This window comes from Macaca nemestrina, chromosome 12 (assembly GCF_043159975.1).
Source record: "Macaca nemestrina isolate mMacNem1 chromosome 12, mMacNem.hap1, whole genome shotgun sequence".
Taxonomy (NCBI): domain Eukaryota; kingdom Metazoa; phylum Chordata; class Mammalia; order Primates; family Cercopithecidae; genus Macaca; species Macaca nemestrina.
The window spans coordinates 48,585,903-48,611,317 of NC_092136.1; the positions used below are offsets into that span (position 1 = coordinate 48,585,903).

Below are 25,415 nucleotides of genomic sequence, written 5' to 3' on the forward strand. Positions count from 1 at the left end.
TTAGGTAGCTGAGACCTACCTTTTTTCTCCCATTTGAATCATAGAGCTATTTATACAAACTCTGCCACTAATTGAAAATGATTGTTTTTGTTTACACACACACACACACACACACACACACATTTATGTGGTACAAAACTGCAAATGGACTAAAGAGAGAATGAGTTCTTTTTGTAATTTTATTTTCATTAGTAGACTATGATTGTAACAAATATTAGAGCAGTAAGAAGTACTGGTGTTTTTGAAGCCATGTTCTAGGAACTTCTCTTGTTCCCCTGTGGTGACCATGGAGATTGAGGTGAAGAGATGTACTTTGAAATTAGTGGCTCTATTTTTTCCCATATGCTCATTTTGCAGCGGATTTTTAAAACAAATTTTAGGCTTTTAATTAGAGAGCCAATTCTTTGCTTTTTGAGATCTCCAAAAATTATTCGTTTAAATTCAGCTGTGAAATTAGTGTCAGGCTGTCAAAATGATATTTGTTTATAGTTAAGATAAAATATAAAACAGACTTGGAATTTATTAGCAGTTCTAGGTATTAGTTCTTGTTGTTGTTTCTCATCTGTGAAATTAAAGAGTTGGACTAGTGATTTCAAAGATCTCTTTCAGTTTAAGGTTCTGTAATACATTGATTCAGGACTACTTTTCATTATTATTGAGTTTTTGTCTTATTTCTTTATTTTTTTCATTTTACACCTATCGTAATTGACAAAGCTTGCTATATCTACTAGTTACAGGTGCTGAAAATGTTTTTTTTTTTTTTTTGAGACGGAGTTTTCACTCTTGTTGCCCAGGGTGGAGTGCAGTGGTGCGATCTCGGTTCACTGCCTCCTGGGTTCAAGCTATTCTCCTGCCTCAGCCTCCTGAGTAGCTAGGACTATAGGCATGTGTCACCATGCTCAGCTAATTTTTTTGTATTTTTAATAGAGACAAGATTTTACCATGTTGGCCAGGCTGGTCTTGAACTCCTGACCTCAGGTGATCTGCCCACCTCGGCCTCTCAAAGTGCTGGCATTACAGGCGTGAGCTACCGCACCCGGTCAAGAAAGTTCTTCTAATAGTGTTAAATACCAGTAGAAGTTAGTGCCACTTTATTTGTGGTCCTTTAGGATAAGATGAGAAACCACACTCTACACCTGTCTTTCTGAATAGCTTTATGGTCATATAATATTAATATATATACTATTTATATCCTATACTAGTATCTTGACCCCAAAAACTTGCTATGTGTTTTCAAGGACTTCAACTCTGCATTTGGTTAATTTTATTCTAAGTAGTGCTGATATACTTTCCTATAGAATAATGTTAATTCATTTGAAATCTTTCAAAACCCTCATTTTTATCTCTTCTCCTCTTTATATTCTGATTTTGTATGATTTGGTTATCTGTGCAGAATTTTAGTCTGATTGAGCACACAAAAGTAGAAAAATAAACCATAAAGGATTTTTGTTTCTGCATAGAGATACTGAATTTCCTAAACTGTAGATCTACACTAAACAGACAAAGCCTTTTATTTGGGTGATAGGGGAGTAGAAATTTTAGAAAAAATAAAAATTAGAGTTAAATACTCTTTATAGGTAGTTACTTAAGAACATCAAACTGTGATGTGTGGCTTAGAGTATCCATAAAAATACTTTATCTGGTCTATATTTAAAGTAAATAATTTACTCAGACAGCAGTTATTCATTTAGTAGTTTAATTTGATTTTGTATGTTTAAATGTTTAAACATTTAGTTACAAAAAAACCCACAAAAAAAACCTCAATTGTAAGGAATCTTACATCTTACGTGTTTTGTGGTTTTTGGCAATTTTTATAAAGCAAACAAACCATGGATTAGAAGAAATCAATTTTACAGAAAAAGGAAAGTAGTGTATTTTCTGGATCTGGTATCTTCCATGGTACCAAGTAAATACAAAAAGGACCCATTATAAAAACATTTCTTAAATTGTGATAAAATATGTGTAACAAAATTTACCATTTTAACTGGTTTTAAGTATACATTTCAGTGACATAGTTACATTCACATTGTTGTGTAAAAGAAAGGACTTATTTTAAGAAAGGGAAATGCAGGTTTCCTCCTCTCAAACAAAGCTAAGTTTTATCACTGGAATTTTTGTCTAATAAATTCTTTTCTTAGCTATCAAGAATTTCTGCTTTTACTTTTGTCATCCTTAACGGTTTCTGAAAATTGAAAGCTTGCTTAGATGTAGAAAAAATTCTCTAACATTTCATACATTAATTTCATGATTTGATGTGAGCATCTGTCTTAGTGTTTGTATTACTATAAAGAAATACTTGAGACTGAGTAATTTATAAAGAAAGGGTGTATTATATTTTTAATATTGGATCCTTTGTGTTGCTTAACAGTTCAGTGCAAAAACTAGATTTATTCCTTCACTAACTCATTTATTTGACAAGAAGGTTAAAGCACTTACCATGTACTAGGCACTGTTCTAAATGCTTTATAAACTAAATTCACGTAATTCTCACAACAACCCTATCAGGTAAGTAGTAGTATTACCCCCAGTTTATAGAAGAAAAAACCGAAGCAACAAGGAGATTTAATAACTTGCGTAAGTTCACACAGCTAATAAGTAGTATAATCAGGATTCAATATAAGGTAATTTGGCTCTAGAGGATATGCACTAATGCTTACATGTGCTACTTCTCCAGAACCTTTTTCTGTCAACTCAAGCTGTTTTATTCTACTTCCGTGACCTGATTATTTTAATCTCTACAGAAGCAAGTATATACTTCTAGCATTCATTCCATTCATAACCCTATGAAAAGCAGGTAGGAGAACTGGTCCCTGTCTTCTAACCTCTAGAAAAAAATCAGTTTAAAAGAGCTCACAAGTGTAAAGAAGTTATCATATCTGTCTTTGTCTTATGATAACAGCAGTGCTGGCTGGAGACGAGCCATACACCACATTCATATATTTAATTTTAAACTGTGTTGCTCCTATGAATACCTTCACAGGCAGTTCTTTCGATTCCCTAAGTTTTAGAAATCACTTTGAGGGAAGAAAGGCCTTGGAGCACTGTAAAAAACCATTGTCTGTATTTTGTTCGTTATCTAGCAGCCAAAAACAACGTTTGTAGGGAAAAGGTCCTTAGAAGAAAAAAAATTTTCAAGACAACAAACATTTTATCCTTTTGGCCATCACAGTTTTAGGACTACATTGCCTATAGAATCATTTAAAAGGTACCATTTTGTGTACTTGTACTGTGTAGCAAAAGATTTTTAAGCAGAGGACCTCATTTAAAATGCCATTTATCCAAGCATGTGCTTGGGTAGTGTTGATAATGTTACCAAAGCTATCCTGGCAGTAGGTCGTCTCTTCCTTTTCCTTGGGTTTCTTTTATTTAAAAGGAAAATGCTGGTATTTGGAGTTTCAACAGGAGTTCATTGCAGTTTCATGAGCTGCTTGAGTTGGACAATGACACAGAACTGAGTGGCTATAAACATGTAAAACCTTGTTCAGAGCCCTCAGATGAAGTTTTTTAAAAAAGAATTTAATTTCTTCTTTCTTGTGAACAGATTGAAGACCAAATTTCCGTATACCAATCACCGCACAAACCCAGGCTATTTGTTAAGTCCAGTCACAGCACAAAGAAACATATGCGGAGAAAATGCTAGTGTGAAGGTCTCCATTGAAATTGAAGGATTTCAGCTACCAGTTACTTTTACATGCGATGGTAGGTTTATGGTTCCTTAAGCCTCTTGTTTTGTTCTGTAAGGGGGAAATGTTTAAAATATCAATATTGGCCGGGCGCGGTGGCTCAAGCCTGTAATCCCAGCACTTTGGGAGGCCGAGACGGGCGGATCACGAGGTCAGGAGATCGAGACCATCCTGGCTAACACGGTGAAACCCCTTCTCTACTAAAAACTACAAAAAACTAGCCGGGCGAGGTGGCGGGCGCCTGTAGTCTCAGCTACTCGGGAGGCTGAGGCAGGAGAATGGCGTGAACCCGGGAGGCGGAGCTTGCAGTGAGCTGAGATCCGGCCACTGCACTCCAGCCTGGGCGACAGAGGAGACTCCGTCTCAAAAAAATAAATAAATAAATAAAATATCAATATTATCATTCTTTTAATAAACCAATTTTGTTATCGTGTCTTTTTGTCATTCATATGGATACTTTTCTGGTTAGAACTAGTGGGGAATCAGGTTACCTTTATAAATAGATAATTATCTGAAAAGTGCTGAGTAACTTTTTGTTAATCAGTGGCTCTTGGCCAAGGCCCAAAAGCATTGGATAGAAAAGCTAATTAGAATCTAATTCTTTATTTTTATCCTTCATTTTATGACAGGCAGCATGCTTGCTTATAAAGAGCTGTCAGTGAAATTGAAATTCCAGATATCTTGCTAAGTTCTTCTATGGAGAAGATAATTCTCTTTTATTTTAATCCTTTCTTCCAAACTTGGTATGGGTGTCCTCTCTAGAGATGTCTGTAGGAATTTTTTTCTTTTAGTTTTAAAAACTAATTTTATTTCCTTGCAGAGTTTATTGCATTTCATAATATATATTATCTTAACAGGATTCCAACCAAGGAATGAGATCCTTTATTTCTACAGTACTTTGGCCTAAGAATTATGCAATTTTTATTCTTTAATGGTTATGACTAGGAATGTGTCTAATATTCAGATACATTCTTTCTAGCTTTGTACTTTTGAAGGCCCTTTGAAAAAATATAAATCTGAAACCGAAAACCATCAGCTACTGTAACAATTATTCTTTTAGTTGTTAAAGGAAAAGTTTTGTGGTTTTTGTTGTTGTTGTTGTTTTTTGAGAGACAGTCTCACTCTGCCACCCAGGCTAGAGTGCAGTGGCATGATCTTGGCTCACTGCAGTGAGGGTGAGAGTTAGACCCCATCTCAAAAGTATAACCTACCTGCTGTATTTTTATTTTTCGTTGGAAAATATACCAGGCAAATGTCAAACATTTAAAATGGTGAATCATTTTCTTGTAATTCATTTTAAATCATTGTTTGCTAGATACTGCTAAATATCATCTGTGGGGGATTGGTTCCAGGACCCCCTTCAGATACCAAAATCCTAGGATGCTCAAATCCCTGATATGACATAGTATTATCGTATAACTGATACACATCCTTCTGTATACCTTATTTATTTTTGGTTTAATTTTTAAATTTTTAACTTGCATGGGTACATAGTAGGTATATATATATTTATGGGGTACATATGATCTTTTTTTAAAGCATCAAAGGGAAGGGATAAAATGATGTTTTGATACAGGCATACAATGTGTAATACTACCGTATACTTTAAATCACCTCTAGATTAGTTATATTACCTAATGCAATGTAAATGCTATGTAAATATTTGCTATACTGTATTGTATATGAATAATGACAAGGAAAAAGTGTGTACATATTCGGTACAGATGCAGTTTTTTTCTTTTCAAATATTTTTGTTCCATGATTGGTGAATCCACAGATGCAGAACCAACATATATAGAAGGTCAACTGTGTTAAGTTAAATAAAACATGTTATTAAAATTAGTTTCACCTCTTTCGATTTACTTGTTTCAGTGTGGCAACTAGAAAATTTGAAATTATATGTGTGGTCTACATTTGTGGACTGCATTATATTTCTATTGTATACTGCTGTCTTAAATTATAAGTAATACAGTCTTGAATAAGTATGAATGAGCAAAGTGCAAATGATGACTAACTCTTTTACAGTGAGTTCTACTGTAGAAATCATTATAATGCAAGCCCTTTGCTGGGTACATGATGACTTGAATCAAGTAGATGTTGGCAGCTATGTTCTGAAAGTTTGCGGTCAAGAGGAAGTGCTGCAGAAGTAAGTTTATTTAACTACTGAGCAACATCTTTGACAATTTCATTTTTAATGGTTTAATCTAGAAAAATTTCAAGTTGAATTTATAATGCAGAAATATGTTGGGTCCTATTGAATTGATTTATCGAATTAGTAAACTTTTATTCAAATATATGATGTCTAAGATGTCATGTCTAAGACAGTGGTGGGGGTTCAGAGATAAGTGAGACATTGTATTCCCTTAAGGAGCTTGTAGTCTTTACAGAAAGAATTTCAGGCAGCTGGTCAATAAGTGATATAATGGGTCTTTCTTACTGTAAAGAGTCGATAGTCACATCATTATAGACTCTATTTTCCTTTTGCAACATGCACTGTTACTTTATGCACAGTAGTCAGCTGTGATTTCCTTTTAGTTGCCTGAAATAATCGTTATATGAATCTTTTTCTTACCCAGGTATTTATTATATCTTTTTTTGAGACAGAGTTTCACTCTTGTTGCCCAGGCTGGAGTGCAATGGCACGATCTCGGCTCACCGCAACCTCCACCTCCCGGGTTCAAGCGATTCTCCTGCCTCAGCCTCCCAAGTAGCTGGGATTACAGGCATGTGCCATCATGCCCAGCTAATTTTGTGTTTTTGCAAAATACAGCCCTTTGGTCAAGCTGGTCTCGAACTCTCGACCTCAGGTGATCCACCTGCCTTGGCCTCCTAAAGTGCTGGGATTATAGGTGTGAGCCACCATGCCCAGCCTTGTAATTTATTATATCTAGCATTTAGTCTTTTCTTATTTCCTTCTTCATCTTTGTGTTCCTCTTCTTTTTTTTTTTACATTGACTCTTCTCCTACAGAATAATTTCTCTGTTTAAATGCTCAGATTTGATTTAAAAACTGTCTCTGTGTTTTACCATTCTCTTCAATTTCTGATGCAGGTGCAATTTAAATTTTACCCTCACCTTTATAGTTTCTAATTTGAATAGAATAATAGTGAATAATTAATATATCTTAACAGTAATCATTGCCTTGGAAGTCATGAGCATATTCAAAACTGTCGAAAATGGGACACAGAAATTAGACTACAACTCTTGACCTTCAGTGCAATGTGTCAAAATCTGGCCCGAACAGTAAGTGTGTACCTTATAACTGAATTTCATTTATTTGAATCTGAATAATTCTGCTAATTTGCCAATTTTCAATGTGTACATTTTATATAATTTCATAGTTGGAATGGGGTGATGAACTCATCCTCAACAGTAATCTTCTTAGCAAATGAGGGAGGATCTTCAATCATGGAGGTTTAGGTAACATAGTCCTTAGAGGTAGAGGCATATTTGAAAATCAAAGTGGAGAAATTAAACATTTGGTTGGTAATAGCTTTATACATGAGTGAAAACATCAGGGTGAGTCAGGGAAAAATGAGGAAGAAGGAAAAATTTTGAATACTAAATATTGGTTGGGGATGAAAAGAAAATCCACATTGACCTTTGTACCAAACTGAGAAAAATAAATTATTCATCACAAAATGAAAACTAATTCCCTGTTTTAAAAGTTCACTACTTCAGTAGGTGGATGTTCTTTTTATAAAAAAAAACAAAAAAAAAAAAAAAACAAAAAAACTTTCAATGCTTTCTTTTGAGGTTAAAGCAAAATAGATTGCAGGAAATGTAACCATTTTGTTTTACTGCATGAACCTTTGGTGAACTTATGATTGAATTTTTAATCTCTAAAGAGAGTTATTCTTCATTTGGTAGAATTTTGGATGGAAAAATATCAGTGATGTCTGTTTTCTTTTTTTCTTGGTTTTCTTGAGTTTTGCTTTTATGTTAGGGGTAGAATTCATTTCAATCGGGTAAAGACTTTCATAAAATTTAGTACATTTTGGCAGTCATTGGTAACTTTTCTTTTCAGTTTCTTAAGGAATGATGTCCTTTTTTTTTTTTTTTATTTTGGAGACAGAGTTTCCCTCTGTCATCCAGGCTGGAGTGCAATGGCGTGATCTCAGCTCATTGCACTTCTGCCACCTATGCTCAAGCAATTCTCGTGCCTCAGCCTCTGGAATAGCTGGAACTGTGGGCATGCACCAACCCACCCAGCAAATTTTTTTTTTTTTTTTGTATTTTTAGTAGAGACAGGGTTTTGGTGTGTTGGCCAGGCTGGTCTCAAACTCCTGGCCGCAAATGATTCGCCTACCTCAGCCTCCCAAAGTGCTGGGATTACAGGCATGAGCCACCGTGCCCTGCCAGGAATGATGTTCTTGACTACATTTGCATAATATAGACCTAGGGTAGAAGAGACGAGTACCTTGTTCATGACGGGGAGTGGGAGGAAAATTGATTATCATTAGAAAAAATAATGCAGAAATTTAAATGACCTCTTCCCCATCTGTTTTCTACCCCATATTCATTTGGCTATCAGCCATCTTTAAAGTATTTTTAGCTCTCTATTCACTATATATACAACAGAAATAGTTTTTGTTCCAAAAGCTATTTATATATCTGAAAGTAGACTTGAAAGCATTTATGTTTTCCATTTAACAAACAAGTTTTTTTTCAGGATGTTGACTCACTTTTTTTCTGAGTCAGTTATAAATAATATTTAATTCTGATAGAATTTTATTTTCAGTTCTTGGAAAAACACTTTGGTTTCAAGATTTTATCATACACTTAACTATATTTAATTTGACAATAGAAAGACCAAAGAGTGGATTTGATTTTTTTGTGTAAATGTGTTTGTTTAGGCAGAAGATGATGAAACACCCGTGGATTTAAACAAACACCTGCATCAAATAGAAAAACCTTACAAAGAAGCCATGACAAGGTATATAATCTAAAGCATTAATTGCAGGTTTTCAGACTTTGTTTTTGGATGCAAATACACTTATTTTGGTGATTAAAACAATCATTTTGTGTATAGCATCCTTCAGCCACAATAACTGCTGTTTCTTTCAGACACCCGGTTGAAGAACTCTTAGATTCTTATCACAACCAAGTAGAAGTGGCTCTTCAAATTGAAGTAAGTCTTAATTCACATTTTGGCATAATGACTTAAAGATTCTTGATTCTTCTTTCTCTTAAATGGTAGTGTTGGCATTAGAGTAAATATTTTAGGACTTTAAAGACTATATTATTTTTAATTTATAAAGAAAATAGGTTTAATTGACTTATAGTTCAGCATGACTGGGGAGGCCTCAGGAAACTTAAATCATGGAAGAAGGCACCTCTTCACAGGGCAGCGAGAAAGAATGAGTGTCGAGCGAACGGGGTCCATTATAAAACCATCAGATCTCATGAAAACTCACTATCATGAGAACAGCATGGGGGAAACCACTCCCATGATTCAGTTATCTCCACCTGGTCCCGCCCTTGACACGTGGAGATTATTACATTTCAAGGTGAGATTTTGGGGGGACATAGAGCCAAACCACATCATTGTGCCCCTGGCCCCTCCCAAATGTCATGTCCTCACATTTCAAAACACAATCATGCCCTTCCAATAGTCTCCCAAGGTCTTAACTCTTTCCAGCATTAACCCAAAAGTTTAAGTCCAAAGGCTCATCTGAGACAAGGCAAATCCCTTCCACCTACGAGACTGTAAAACCAAAAGCAAGTTAGTTACTTCCTGGATACAATGAAGGTACAGGTGTGGGGTAGAGACAGCCGTTCCAAATGGGAGAGATTTTCCAAAACAAAGGGGCTAGAGGTCCCATGCAAGTCCAAAATCTAATAGGGCAGTCGTTAAAGCTTAAAGACTTTCTTTTTTTTTTTTTTTTTCTTTTTTTTTTGAGACTGAGTCTCCATGTGTTGCTCAGGCTGGAGTGCAGTGGGGCAATCTTGGCTCTCTGCAACCTCTGCCTCCTGGGTTCAAGTGATTCTCCTGCCTCAGCCTCCTGAGTAGCTGGGATTGGAGGCATGCATCACCATGCCTGGCTAATTTTTATGTTTTTAGTAGTGATGGGGTTTCACCATGTTGGCCAGGCTGGTCTCAAACTCCTGACCTCAAGTGATCCTCCCACCTCAGCCATCTAAAGTGCTGAGGTTACAGGCGTGAGCCACCGTGCCCAGCCAAGACTATATTCTTGACATTGATGTTTCATGTCTTGTTTTCGGACCTAAGTTACATCAAAAGTTTTCAGTAATGCTTAAATTAACATGTTTATTCTCACTTCAGCTCTATTGCTAAGAAGAACCTTCAGTTCAACTCTAAAAGCATTTATTGGATGCTTACTATATGCTGAATGCTAGAGTTTTGAAAATGAATGACCTATCAGGAACTTAAAAACTACACCTATCAGGAACTTAAAAACTAGTGGTGAGGGATTTAAACAAAACTTCAATATAGTGTAGTAAAATGTATTATAGAGGTATGCCTTGGAGTTAAGGAGATTAAGGAAGGGCACCTTACCTAAATTGAGGGTTCAAGGAAGGCCTCTTAGAAGGGATGTTGCCTGAACTGTCTTATACAGTACGAGTTAGCAAGAAAAAAATTGGGAAGGGTATATAAACAAAAGCAGATAGGTGTGATATTTACATGGAAGTATAAGCAATTCTATGATAGAGTACAAAGTATAAAATGAAAATTGGCAGATGACATGGGAGATAGCTATGTGATTATAATCCGTGTTAAGGAATTTTACTTTATCTTCTAGGTCAGGAGACCATATCCAGTCTACCTTCTAATTTGTAAATTAAAAAAAAAAAATTTAACAAAACCACACACCTGGTTGTTGTTGTTATTGTTGTTGTTGTCATTGTTTGAGACAGTCTCACTTTGTCACCCAGGCTGGAGTTCAGTGATATGATCTTGGCTCACTGTAATCTCTGCCTCCCGGGTTCAAGTGATTCTCCCACCTCAGCCCCCCTAGTAGCTGGGATTACAGGTGTGTGCCACCATGTCTGGCTAATTTTTGTATTTTTGGTACAGACAGGGTTTCACCATGTTGGTCAGGCTGGTTTCGAACTCCTGACCTCAAGTGATCCACTCGCCTTGGCCTCCCATAGTGTTGGAATTACAGGCATGAGCCACTGCGCCTGGCCCTATACCTTTTTTTTTTTTTTTTTTTTTTTGTAACATACTGTCTCTTGTCATTTACATTTATGCTCCAACAGTAGAGTTGAGTAGTTGGAACAGAGATTGTATATCCTGCAAAACCTAACCTGTTACTGTTTGGCCCTGTACAGAAAAAGTTGGCCGACTCCTGCTCTAGCCACTTAAGGTGTTTTTAGCCTAGAGTGGTTTGGGTGAATTGTTTAGTCCTGTGATCTGAAATCACTCTGGCTGTATTGTGGAAGTTAGATTTCAGGTTGGGATTGGTTTCAGAGCGAATATTTAGAAAGGTTTTTATAGTAGTCCAGGTGAAACATGAAGAGCATGGAAAAGTTTAAAAGGAAAGAACTGATTAACAATATTTAGGAGATAAAATTGGAAAGATTTTAATAGGTGATGAGATGTGAGTGAAGGGGAAATAGTATAAGTGTAGGATGGCTTCCATATTTTTATCTACTAGTATGTTCTTATCAACATATAAATATATTTATTCAAAAATATTTACTGAATATCTCTGGTAAACTGGAGTTTACTAGAATCTGGAGTTTCGTATGGAGTGTCCAGGCTAGAGATAATAAAATTGGGAATCATCAGAATATAAATTGTATTTTGCAGCCATAAGACAGGATGAGGTCACCAGGAAAATCCTTGTAGATGAAGAGGAAAAGAGTTACCCATCCTAAAAAAAAAAAAAAATCCCCACCCCGCCCCCTGCCGCAGGAGCCACACCATTTCTCTATTCTCCTTGCCACAAAACTTCTGAAAGTTAAGTGGTTTTGCTGCTTCCATTTCCTTTCTTCCAATTCTCTTACATGCCCACTCCAATCAGTTTAGTACTTCCCCGAAACTGTACTTATTAAGGTCATCAAGGACTTCCATGATCCTGAATTCAGTAGTCAGTTCCTAATCTGTTGATCGATTGATGGATGGATGGATGACAGGGTGTCACTCTGTCGCCCAAGCTGGAGTGCAGTGGTGTGATCACAGATCACTGCAGCTGCAACCCCCTGGTCTCAGGTAATCCTCCCACCTCAGCCTCCTGGGTAGCTGAGACTACATTCCATGCCCAGCTAATTTTTATGTTTTTTGTAGAGACACGGTTTCCCTATGTTGTCTGGGCTGGTCTTGAACTCCTGGACTCAAACGATCTTCTTGCTTCAGCCTCCCAAAGTGTTAGGATTACAGGTGTGAGCCACCGTGCCCACCAAATCTTTATTCTTTTCAACCTGTCTGTATTTTTTGATACAGTTGATCATGTCTTTCTTTTTGAAATACTTAGTTGGCCTGTGGGATACCACCTTCTTGCTTTCCTTATTTCCATTAGCTGCTCTGTCTCACTCTTACTTGTGGCTTCTTCCTTATCTTCCTGCATATCCCCAGGGCTCAGTTCTAGAACCTCTTCTCTCTGTATTCACATCCTAGGTGATCTTGGTATATCCCTATACTGATTGACTCTGAAATTTATATATCTAACCTTAACCTTTTCCCCAACTCCAGACTCAAATTATCTATTACTTGACATCTTTATGTGAATATCTAATTAATTGACATCTCAAATTTAAGATGTACAAAACTGAATTTTTTATAGTACCTTTGTGTCTATTCACCCATCGGCCTTCCCTTTCTCTTTTTAAGAGTTTTTTTTTTTTGAGACGGAGTCTCGCTCTGCCGCCCAGGCTGGAGTGCAGTGGCCGGATCTCAGCTCACTGGAAGCTCCGCCTCCTGGGTTTACGCCATTCTCCTGCCTCAGCCTCCCAAGTAGCTGGGACTACAGGCGCCCGCCACGTCACCCGGCTAGTTTTTTGTATTTTTAGTAGAGATGGGGTTTCACCGTGTTAGCCAGGATGGTCTCGATCTCCTGACCTCGTGATCCACCCGTCTCGGCCTCCCAAAGTGCTGGAATTACAGGCTTGAGCCACCGCGCCCGGCCAAGAGTTTATTTTTTAAGAGCAATATTAGATTCAGAGCAAGCTGAGAGGAAGGTGCAGAGATATCTCGTATACCTCCTTCCCTACACATGCATAGCCTGACCTCATTATTTCTCTTTTTAATAAATGGCAACTTTGTCTTCCATTTGCTCAGGCCAAAACCCTGGAGTCATCCTTGACGTCCCAAGAAAAAGATCTTATACATTTCACATTCAGTCTAATTCTGGTCAGCTCTACCTTGAAAATACATTTAGAATGTGAGTGCTTTCATCACTACCAAAGCTGTACTCTAGTCAATTACAGTAGTTTCTTACTAATCTCCCAGTGTCTACCCCTACAGTATGTCTTCAACAGGCAACCAAAATGATCTTTTGAAAATAAGTCACTAAATGGAATGTGATATCCTGGATTATATTCTGGGAGATAAAAAGCTCATTAGTGGAAAAGTTGGTAAAATCTGAATAAAGTTTAACATTTACTTAATAGCAATATACCAGTGTTAATGTCTAGCTTTGACAAATGTAACATGGTTTATGTAAGATTTACTTAGTCTAGTTTTCCAGCGTTATATGGGAACTTTGTATTATTTTTATAACTGTCTGTAAATTTAAAATTATTGAAAGGTAAAGATTTTAAAAATGAAAATAGGAAAAATAGCTGGGTATGGTGGCATATACCTGTAATCTCAGCTACTCAGGGGGCTGAGGTAGGAGAATTGCTTGAAACCGGGAGGCAGAGGTTACAGTGAGCTGAGATCACACCGCTGCAGTCCAGTCTGGGTGAATGAGACCTGTCTTAAAAAAAAAAAAGAAAAGAAAAGAAGAGCAGGAAGCAAAATAAGAGAAAATCAAAGGCAGAAGGTGGGGCTTTGAAAAGATAAAGTTTGTAAATCCTTTAAAAAATGTTAGATCATGTCACTCCTTCGCTGAGAATCCTGTTTACTATCTTACTTAGTAAAATTTAAAGCCCTAATTGTAGCTTCAAGGTTCTACACAGTATGACTCACTATCTCTCTGATCTGACTTCTTATCACTTCCCTGTCTTTTTTCTCTGGTTGATTATCTGCCAGTTATGTTCCGCACTGGGGACCCTTGTGCCTGTTGTTCCCCTCTAAATGCTTTTCCCTGAGACATTTTCATGGCTCAACACTTTTTTAAGGTCGGTGTCTAGCTCTAGTATCAGAAAGGAGAGCAGAGGAAGGATGGATTTGGAACTAATAGACAATATATTGATAATTGGCACTTAAAGAGTAATGTAGGCTGGGCGCAGTGGCTTACGCATGTCATCCTAGCACTTTTGGAGGCTGAGGCAGGCGGATCACCCAAGGTCAGGAGTTTGAGACCAACCTGACCAACATGGCGAAACCCCATCTCTACTAAAAATACAAAAATTAGCCAGGCATGGTGACAGACACTTGTAATCCCAGCTACTCGGGAGGCTGAAGCAGGAGAATCACTTGAACCTGGGAGGCAGAGGTTGCAGTGAGCTAAGATCCTACCACTGCACTCTAGCCTGGGCAACAGAATGAGAGTCCATCTCAAAAAAAAAAAAAATCAAAGTAATATGAAGTAATATAGGAGAATGGCATGACCTTCAAAACTGGAAAGGGTTTTGCGTGAAGGTGAAGTAAAAGGAAGCAGGAAGTATAAGTCAAATAAGCAAAAATGAGGAGCTAGAAAACAGGCCCTGAGGACTGCAGGGTAATTGGGTATTTGAGAAAATTAGGTGGTTTCATTTAAGCTTGAAGGTGAAGGTTTATAGTAGCCAAGCCTCAAGGGTGGAAAAATTTAAATTTTAAAGGGGTGGTATAGTACTGAGTTTCAGCCCATTCTAACAGTACTTGGCATAAAAGTTTGGCGTAAATGTTTTATGAATTAATACATTATATAAGAATGTTTCTTAATGAGGTATGTACTTCTCAGGTAAACGTTGCCCAGTGTTATTAATATGTGACTGACCTCTAAAGAACTTGGTTTTGATACCAAATTTTTGCAGGAGGAAGAGAAGGATTATTTTCAATGTGGAAATTATTTCCAAATGAGAATAAGAAAAATAAAAGCTCTAGTTTTAGTGATTTGTTACTAATTTACGCTTCTACTTCTGATTCTAATGGAAAATTAATAGCAATTTGCATATGAATAATTGTGTCAGATGAAGTGAAAATTAACCAGGCCTTGCCTTTTCCTACTTTGAAATAAACTATGCAATTGAAAAGCTATCTCATTTCTTTTCTTTTTCATCACAAGAGAGTAGAGAATGTCTGTTAGGGATATCTAAGATATCTAGTTTCTGACTTCGTCTCTGGAATTGGTCCTTTAAATTTCACCTACCTATTTTTATTTTATTTTGTGTTTTTAAAGAACCAGCACCGAGCAGTAGATCAAGTAATTAAAGCTGTAAGAAAAATCTGTAGTGCTTTAGATGGTGTCGAGACTCTTGCCATTACAGAATCAGTAAAGAAGCTAAAGAGAGCAGTTAATCTTCCAAGGAGTAAAACTGCTGATGTGAGTATTTTTGGTAACTAGGATTTTATTACATGCAAATATGTACTTAAACAGGAGATTTTTGCCTTCTCCTAGACAAAATATTGTCATTTTAACTTTGGCTTTTACTTTTGGGTTGAATCACTTACTTGGTTAGGTGGGGATTCCTTGGTAAGAAGTTGGGTTGCCTTGGAAGAGCTTTATGAGAGTTGACATTCAACAGGTGGATGTCAAACTGTGAACCCTTTGTGTATAGAGGAGGACCTCTGGCATAAATGAGTTGGTTTGGGGTTTAAGGATAGGTATTGAGCTTGGAAGACCTGGAGGACAGTAACTCTCACTTCTCCCTTGGGGTGGAAGCGTCCTGATTATTAGTGGGGGAAGTTCTACTTTGGCTAATACTCTCCCTGTTGAAAAGACCAAGGGCCTCAGCTATAATGCCTCAGAAGCAGCCAATTTAGGGGCCTTGCCTTTAGATTATACTGTTGGTTTTAATAAAAGCTGTCCCTCATGGTATTTCCCAGGAGATTTAATTAACTTGCTTCATAGGGACATTTTATCTTTAATTGCAAGGATGAAAGAAGGGGTGCATCTCACAGGCCACAATAAATATAAAGGATAGAAAAGTTATGTTGATGGTGTGCCCCTCGATATCTAGAAGAGGAACATAGTCCATGCATTCTCAGACAGATCGTGTCCGTATGGTATGTAGCAATGCGGGTTTCTTTTTTTCTACTTTTTTTATTTGCTGCTTTTTAGAAACTTATACATATACACACACACACATATATACATATATATACACATATATACGTGTATATATATACACACACACATATATATACACACACACACACACGAAATTACTTGGAGGTGATCAACTACCATGGACCTAATTTTGTCTGAGGCTTCTATTTATTTTACCCATTTGCTGGATAAAGGAGCAGACAGCAGATGGGAGGGGAGTCAGTTTAGATATATATAAGCACTTTTTTGGGTCACCAGCCAAGTGGTAATAAATAGAGATCTAGATTTTTTTCTTTAAGGATATTCTTATGTTGTTTTAGAGCTACTAATGGAAAATAAAATACTGTACTTATCACTTCTAGATTTCAAATTAATATTAACCAAGCAGCTTTTGTTGTGTTTCAGTGATATTTTACAGTAGTTTTTAGTGATTCTGATTTTCTTAATACTAAAAATAATCTTGGTTTGTGGTTTTCCCTTTCTTTTTGCATTATTTATTTATTGTTTTATTAATTCTGTAGATACTTGGGAGGTTTCCCCTGGAAAAAGTTTCTTCGACATAGTATTTGACATTTTATATTATGTCATAGGCAATTTTCTGACTATTGTGTGTGTGTGCCTGTGTAGGTGACTTCTTTGTTTGGAGAAGAAGACACTAGCAAGAAGTCAACTAGGGGTATGTGTTTAAATCTTTAAATTTTAGCAATAATCATCACCTTTTCAGAGAATCTATTAAATTTTTCTTTTTTTTTTTAAATCTAGGCTCACTTAATCCTGAAAATCCTGTTCAAGTAAGCATAAACCAATTAACTGCAGCAATTTATGATCTTCTCAGACTCCATGCAAATGCTGGTAGGAGTCCTACAGACTGTGCCCAAAGTAGCAAGAGTGCCAAGGAAGCATGGACTACAACAGAGCAGCTCCAGTTTACTATTTTTGCTGCTCATGGAATTTCAAGTAATTGGGTATCAAAGTAAGTAACTATTTAAACAGCTGGGCATGGTGGCTTGCACCTGTAATCCCCGTGCTTTGTGAGGCCACAGTGGGAGGATTGCTTGAGCCGAAGCATTGGAGACCAGCCTGGGCAATGTAGCGAGACCTCATCTCTACTAAAAAGAATTCTTAAAAAATTAGCTGGCCAGGCACGGTGGCTTATGCCTGTAATCCCAGCACTTTGGGAGGCTGAGGCAGGTGAATCACCTGAGGTCAGGAGTTTGAGACCAGCCTGACAAACATGGAGAAACCCTGTCTCTACTAAAAATACAAAATTAGCTGGGTGTGGTGGCATGTGCCTGTAATCCCAGCTACTTGGGAGGCTGAGGCAGGAGAATCGCTTGAACCCAGGAGGTGGAGGTTGCAGTGAGCCGAGATTGCACCATGGCACTCCAGCCTTGGCAACAAGAGGTAAACTCCATCTAAAAAAAAGAAATAGCCAGTGGTGGTGTGCACCTGTAGTCCCAGCTACTCAGAAGGCTGAGGCAGGAGTATTGCTCGAGCCAGGAGATGAAGACTGCAGTGCGCTATGATCATGCCACTGCACTCCAGCCTGGGTGACAGAGCAAGACCCTGTCTCAAAAAATTAAAAATAAAACATAAAAGAAAATACGTGCAGCTTTATCTGGCAACTATTCTGATCTTGTAAAATGTCAGCAACCACTGTTATCTTGGTATTTAAATGACTAACCTTTGTGATTTTCTTAAAAATTACAGAGGTGTTTGAAGCACTTCCAGTAAAGAAAATGTAATTCTTGCATGCCAAAAGCAGGAAAATATAGCAGGAAAACAGAGCAATTGTAAATTAATAAATATAGGCAGTTTAAGACAGGTGTTCGTTCATTCTTTTTTTTTTTTTTGGAGATGGAGTCTTGCATTGTTGCTCCCTGCAACCTCTGCTTCCAGGGTTCAAGCAATTCTTGTACTTCAGCCCCCTGAGTAGCTAGGATTACAGGTACGTACCATCATGCCTGGCTAATTTTTGTATTTTTAGTAGAGATGAGATTTCACCTTGTTGGCCAGGCAGGTCTCAAACTCCTGACTTCAAGTGATCTGCCCACCTCAGCCTCCCAAAGTTCTGGGATTACAGGCGTGAGCCACCACACCTGGCCACCAGTTTTAGTGTATTTGAAAATCAATGTATGAACTGAAAAGTCAGAAATATTTTTAGTGAAATAGTTTTATAGTAGCTTAATGCTGTAAAAAAGTCTACTGAAGAAATATCAAACAAGTTTTGCTTAAACTGGGCTTTAGATTAAAATATAGTAATTTAGTGACTTAAATGTGGTGTTTTAATTTATTCAATAAATATTTATTGAGCACCATCTGTGGGCAGTATTCTTAGTACCGGGGATTCGGTAGTACAAGGCAGCAAAAAACCTGTACTATTCTGGAACTTGCATTTAAATGGATATTGACGGTATCTGGAGGTATTTCATTACAGGGATAATAATCTCCACATTCTCCATAGGCACACGCACACACGCACACGCACACACACACACACACACACATTTGTACATAGACACGCACAAATATACATAGGGACACTAATGAGGTGAACAAATACTCGGTAGAAGACAATACAGAAAACAGTGATAAAGATAGAAAGTAAGTGAATAAAATGCTGACGTAAATAGGAGTAAATGGAATAAAGTTGAGAAAAATAACCAAGTAGTTAGCTTAGGGTTATTGTGTGAACCAATAAAATTTGATTTGAAATAAATTTAGAATGATAAATAAATTGTATATATGAACAAAGTGGTTAACATGTAAGGCTAGCAGTAAGTTAGATTAAGTAAAATACAATTTTATTGAATCTAAGACTCCTGCTTTACAAGATTACCTGACTGTATCCAACCAGCTGTGTACTTGGCAATTAGTGGCTGAGTCACTGCAATCTAATGAGAGAATACAATAGCATCTGTCCCCATAAATGGAAGACTCCCAATAGACTAGGAAGATTGGCTCAATGCAAGTCAGGCACATGCTTAGCTGACTATTTCAGTAGCTTAGCAAAGGAAAATGCACCAAGGGAAGGTAATGTTTGTACTCTTTCTACCTAGAAATGAATAAATACATTATTCAGTGTCATTCAACTAAAATCTGAAGCTAATAACTGGGCACAAAATTAAATTATCCAGCCGGTGTTATTATGACCATGCTTTAAACTGGGACCTAGGAACATACATTCCCCTTTTTATCCCCTTTACCAAACCTCTTTTCTATTTTCATAGAATTTGCAGTGGTCGAATTTCAGATGGATTTCTAAAAATTCAAGTGAAAGGTGACCAGATTATTTCAGATATTAGTCTCTTTGGAGGAAGAACTGCTAATGTATTTGTATTAGTTAACTAATTTGTATTGTCAAGATAGAAATCAAGTTAAACTTTCTTTTCTCAGTTATGAAAAATACTACTTGATATGTTCACTGTCTCACAATGGAAAGGATCTTTTTAAACCTATTCAATCAAAGAAGGTTGGCACTTACAAGAATTTCTTCTATCTTATTAAATGGGATGAACTGTAAGTGAAATTTCTGACTTTTTATTCTTTCGGTGTGTCCTGTTATCCTAACTTTAATTTTTATTGTAATTTTCATTGAAATTCATTAACTTCTTACTTATGTCTTAAGATCTCTTCTAGATATGATTTTGTAGAACAGACTGAAATTCTCATTAAAAAATATGAAATATCCTTTTAAGCCTTCATATTATTAAATTGCAAAAACATATCATTCTTTTTAGACTTTGTCAAGTTAAAGATATAAATTTATAGTTATAGAAAGGAAGGAAAGTTATAGAAAGGAATCAAAGTTCTAGAAAGACAGTATTTTATAGCATTGCTTCAGTATTTATTCTGTAACACTATATAACAATTCTGGCTCTTAGATTAATCAACACTTAACCAAAAAAGTTATTTTTATTATTTTTTTTTTGAGATGAGTTTTGCCCTTGTTGCCCAGGTTAGAGTGCAGTGGTGCAATCTCAGCTCACTGCAAGCTCTGCCTCCCGGGTTCAAGCAATTCTCCTGTCTCAACCTGCTGAGTAGCTGGGATTACAGGCATGCGCCACCACGCCTGGCTAATTTTTTGTATTTTTAGTAGAGTTGGGGTTTCACCATGTTGGCCAGGCTGGTGTTGAACTCCTGACCTCAGGTGATCTGCCCACCTCAGCCCCCCAAAGTACAGGGATTACAGACGTGAGCCACCGCATCCAGCCGAAAAAAGTTATCTTAAATCCATGTACAAGATGATGTTTTGTACTATTTATATTTTTTAAATAGTGTTTTTCTTTTTTTTTTTCTTTTTGAGATGGAGTCTTACTCTGTCACCCAGGCTGGAGTTCAGTGGCACGATCTCAGCCCATTGTAACCTCAGCTTCCCGGGTTCAAGCGATTCTCCTGCCTCAGCCTCCCAAGTAGCTGAGATTACAGGTGTGTGCCACCATGCCTGGCTAATTTTTTTTTGTATTTTTAGTAGAGAAGGGGTTTTGCCTTGTTGGCCAGGCTAGTCTTGAACTCCTGACCTCAGGTGATCCGCCCACCTTGGCCTCCCAAAGTGCTGGGATTACAGGTGTGAGCCACTGTGCCCGGCCTAAAATAGTGTTTTTAAACTAAGGGAACTCTCATTATTTAGGCAGATAGACAGTTGCAGAACTTTTTACTATTTGTTCCACATTTATTAAATGTTTTCCTATTGTCATATTTTCTTTTATATTATAAAATAATACATGTCTGTGAAAGCAATCAAATAACACAAAAATGCATATAAGTAGAAAGTGTCACTCTGTTTTCAACATTTGCTATCTCAGAGTGCCTGCTCTTGACTTCAAGTGTTCTTTCAGACTTAAAAAAAATAATGCATTGGTAAACATATGTCTGTTGGTGTATATACTTTTTTTTTTCATGGGAAAGAAGAGCGGGAGGAAAGGAAGGAGGAAGGAAAGCTGTTTGTGTATATACTTATTATATATGTTTGTGTACATTCTTATATCCCAAAACAGAAATTCTCATAAACATTCATCTGGTTTTTCCAAAAGGAAATAAAAATGACTAATATTATTTTGCCTGGAAATTAACACTAGAAATGTCAAAGGCATCTGCAAGTCTTTAAAGAAAGAAATGTTATATTTTGAAATTTTATACTGTTAATAAAATTTGTTTATTTAAAATTTTTAATAGGACAAGTTAGCCAGACTTCTGTTTAGCTAAAGTTTACTCAGTATTAAAGATTATTTGAGGCTGGTGTGGTGGCTCACACCTGTAATCCTAGCACTTTGGGAGGCCGAGTGGATGACCTGAGGTCAGGAGTTTGAGACCAGCCTGGCCAACGTGGTGAAACCCCGTCTCTACTAAAAATACAAAAATTAGCCAGGCGTAGTGGCGGGTGCCTATAATCCCAGCTACTCAAGAGTCGGAGGCAGGAGATCACTTGAACCCAGGAGGCAGGGGTTGCCATCAGCCAAGATCATGCCATTGCACTCCAGCCTGGGCAACAGAGCAAAAACGCCGTCTCAATAAAATAAAATAAAAATACCAAAATAAACATTATTTGAAAGGTTATATACAATACCTAAAATTGTCAGTCTCGTTAAAGTGTTAAATTTCACATTCAATCTAATTTGTTCTATTAATACATTTTTCCCCCCATAGAATCATTTTTCCCATCCAGATATCACAATTGCCATTAGAATCACTTCTTCACCTTACTCTTTTTGGAATTTTAAATCAGAGCAGTGGAAGTTCCCCTGATTCTAATAAGCAGAGAAAGGGACCAGAAGCTTTGGGCAAAGTTTCTTTACCTCTTTTTGACTTTAAACGGTAAGTATTACTGAGTTGTAATGATGAGTCACTATGGACACATCTGCACATCAGAATTGGCTAGATGACAAGGAGGTGAGGGGAGGAACATAGATGAGTGAATGAGCCTCTTCAGTTTTTCTAATGTGATAAAAGGAGGTCAGTTCAGAGACACGGATTAGAGGAAATAAAAGTTAGTCTGCTGTAGTCTGAACATATCTGACTAGGTATGCACAGCTTTGTTTGCCACTCACTGTTCCATGGAGAAAAGCAGCAGCCAATGGCTGTCATTTATATAAAGCACTATATTGTTGACATAATACCACAGTCTTATAAATTCCGTTGATACTAACCAAAGAACTTGGTTTTCCCTTTTCCTGTTTCTTTCCTACTCTTCTCCAGTTTCAGAGAATCTATAGGTGTACATTATTCCCTTCCTTAATTCTCTTTAGTAATCTATCCCTTACTGCCAAATGTCCCTAGTCTTTAATTGCCATACATCCCACAAGTATGCAAAACTCTATTAGGGATTCTTTCCCTTATCTTTAGGGGTAAAGGAATTTCTTTTGAGCTTGGTGTCTGTTAATAGCCACTGGGATAGCGTAATCTATCTGGCCTTTTAGCTGAATATTTTAATTATGTTTTAAGGAATAATGTTTCATGAGATGATCAAGAGTTTTCCAAAGGAAAAAAAAAATTGGGTAAGTTTGGGATATGTTACATTCAGCACATGGGTGCATTCTGGAGAATAGATGATGCACACTGGCATATTAAAGCATCTCTAGGCAGGGCTCCGTGGCTCACGCTTGTAACCCCAGCAATTTGGGTGTCCAAGGTAGGCAGATCACTTGAGGTCAGGAGTTTGAGACCAGCCTGGGCAACATGGTGAAATCCCATCTCTGCCAAAAATATAAAAATTAGCTAGCTGGGCCTAGAGGCACACCCCTATAATCCCAGCTACTCTGTAGGCTGAGGCATAAGAATCACTTGAACCCAGAGGCAGAGGTTTCAGTGAGCCCCTCCCCTCCTGCCGCAAAAAAAAAAAAAAAAAAAAAAAAAAAAAATCTCTAAAGTTCTAAAAGAAAAATTTTTTAAAAAGGAGAAAAAAGCATCCCTAAAGCTTTGTAGTCAAGAAGCCTATTTAACTGCGTCTTATGACAATATATTTACTATAATAACAAACACTTATATAGCACTTACTATATGCTAGGTATTCATCTGAGTGCTACACAGGTATCCTTGTATTTCTCACAACTGCTCTATGAAATAAGTGGTGTTCTTATCCCTTTTTACAGGGGGGGATATCAAAGTACAGAGATTAAGTGACTTTCCCCAGGGCACTTAGCTAACACGTGGTAGAATTGGGATTTGAACCAGGCAATTTAGCTACAGGGTCTACATTCTTAACTATTACCCTATATTAACATACTCAAACTTAGTTGATACCATGACACTTTTTTGTTGTTCTAGAATATATCTTTTGAAACCCTGTGTTCCAAGGGAACCATTTGGGAAATGGTTTAATAATAAATCTATTTAACTTAAGATAAAACAAATACTGAGAATGAAAATTTCTGCTACTCTAATACTTTTTCTTCTTAAATGGCAAATACCCCATTTGATTTGCCAGTAATCATCTGTTGACAATAATAGGATGTTCAAAACACTGACTTTACAAATTTGTTCTTGAAATATTCTTTTCCCATGTGCTTAAAAATAACATTTATTGGCTGGGCACAGTGGCTCACACCTGTAATCCCAGCATTTTGGGAGGCTGAGCTGGGTGGATCACTTGAGGTCAGGAGTTCGAGACCAGCCTGGCCAACATGGGGACACCCCATCTCTACTAAAAATACAAAAATTAGCCTGATGTGGTGGCGCACGTCTGTAATCCCAGCTACTTGGGATGCTGAGGCAAGAGAATAGCTTGAGCCTGGGAGGCAGAGGTTGCTGTGAGTCAAGACTGTGCCACTGGACTCCAGCCTGGGTGACAGAGCAAGACTCCGTCTCCAAAAGAAAAAAAAAACCACACATTTATTTTAAAAATATTTTTCTTTCTTTTAATCACTTCCCCCATATTCGAGGAGGCAGTATAAGATTTTTTGTTCTCTACATTTTGGTGGGTTCAGATTTTAATATCTGACATAATTTTGAACTACCAAAGGCTAAAGAAAGGCAGTTGAAGGGATTACTATTAATGGTGTGTATTAGGAACCTTTTGCTAAATATAATACATTACTACTCTAAAATAGAATATGCTGATAATACTGTGAAGAATTGTGTTCTCCACTGTCTGATAAATTAGTGTCAGAGAGCAGTTATGTGAAAGTTAAATATAATTTCATCATTATCATTAATTTTTATAAATAAATTCTGAAAACCTTCCTGCTCTTGAAAGTACCAGGAGTCTTTGCATAATTAGAGAACTATCTACATTTTGCCACTTTTATTGTCTAGTAATAAATGGTTTTGTTAGATAAATGATATAATATTCTTTCATAATTCAGGAGACTGTCAAGCGAAGGGCAGTTGACTTCTGCTAGACATTTAAATACTTTGCATCCAACACTCTGCTGTTAAAATAGTGAATAGATTGTATTAAGCTTGAGACTGCCAAGTAGTGCAGGCGACCTAGGTAATGTTAGGACTTCGCATTCAAGGAATACTCAGAAATTAAGAGAGAAGATGATTAAGAGAGATGATGATGATTATTATACTTTGTTTCTCTACATTAGCACATGTTTCTCTACATTAGTACATGTAGAGAAACAAAGTGTATAATATAGTCGAGTTAACCACTGTGTTATAATGATTAGTAATCCTAGTCTTGAAATTCTTTATGAAATAATTTCTGTTGAAGGTACAATCTTATATGACCTAATGGTCACTATTATTGAAGCCAAATGACTCAAAGGCATTTCATGCAGCCTTAATAACAAATGAGTTCTTTTTTAAAAAACTTTTCTTTTCTTTTTTTTTTTTTTTTGAGATGGAGTCTCACTATGTTGCCCAGGCTGGTCTCAAACTCCTGGCCTCAAGTGATCTATCTTCCCACCATCTGATCCCAGATTATAGGCGTGAGCTACCATGTCCAGCACAAATGAGTTCTTTTTTTTTTTTTTTTTTTTTTTTTTTTTTTTTTTGAGACGGAGTCTCGCTCTGCCGCCCAGGCTGGAGTGCAGTGGCCGGATCTCAGCTCACTGCAAGCTCCGCCTCCCGGGTTCACACCATTCCCTGCCTCAGCCTCCCGAGTAGTTGGGACTACAGGCGCCCGCCACCGGCCCGGCTAGTTTTTTGTATTTTTTAGTAGAGACGGGGTTTCACCGTGTTAGCCAGGATGGTCTCGATCTCCTGACCTCGTGATCCGCCCGTCTCGGCCTCCCAAAGTGCTGGGATTACAGGCTTGAGCCACCGCGCCCGGCCCACAAATGAGTTCTTAACTAATTTTTCTGAAAACTGGCATATAAACAGAATTGAGCGGTTAACCTGTCTTTCCTTTACAGTTGTTTCTGAGGGTTACCAAATAATTTATGTAGCGAAGTTTTTTTTGTTTTTGTTTTTGTTTTTTGAGATGGAGTCTCACTCTGTCACTCAGGCTGGAGTGCAGTGGCATGATCTCG

The 25,415-nt window shown here is 37.2% G+C and overlaps 1 protein-coding gene across 4 annotated transcripts in view; it reads left to right on the plus strand.

Moving 5' to 3' along the window:
• LOC105486951 (phosphatidylinositol-4-phosphate 3-kinase catalytic subunit type 2 alpha) overlaps positions 1–25,415 on the plus strand; it is a 118,663-nt gene that overhangs the window by 53,512 nt on the left and 39,736 nt on the right. For 3 of the 4 annotated variants that reach the window (XM_011750137.3, XM_011750138.3, XM_071075020.1), the window contains 10 exons: positions 3,542–3,699; positions 5,709–5,829; positions 6,814–6,925; positions 8,539–8,618; positions 8,750–8,813; positions 15,133–15,276; positions 16,630–16,678; positions 16,765–16,975; positions 19,399–19,521; positions 21,649–21,816. In XM_011750137.3, coding sequence (XP_011748439.2) covers positions 3,542–3,699; positions 5,709–5,829; positions 6,814–6,925; positions 8,539–8,618; positions 8,750–8,813; positions 15,133–15,276; positions 16,630–16,678; positions 16,765–16,975; positions 19,399–19,521; positions 21,649–21,816 — 1,230 coding nt within the window. The remainder of the gene's footprint in view (positions 1–3,541; positions 3,700–5,708; positions 5,830–6,813; positions 6,926–8,538; positions 8,619–8,749; positions 8,814–15,132; positions 15,277–16,629; positions 16,679–16,764; positions 16,976–19,398; positions 19,522–21,648; positions 21,817–25,415) is intronic. The other variant, XM_071075021.1, reaches the window with a different exon arrangement.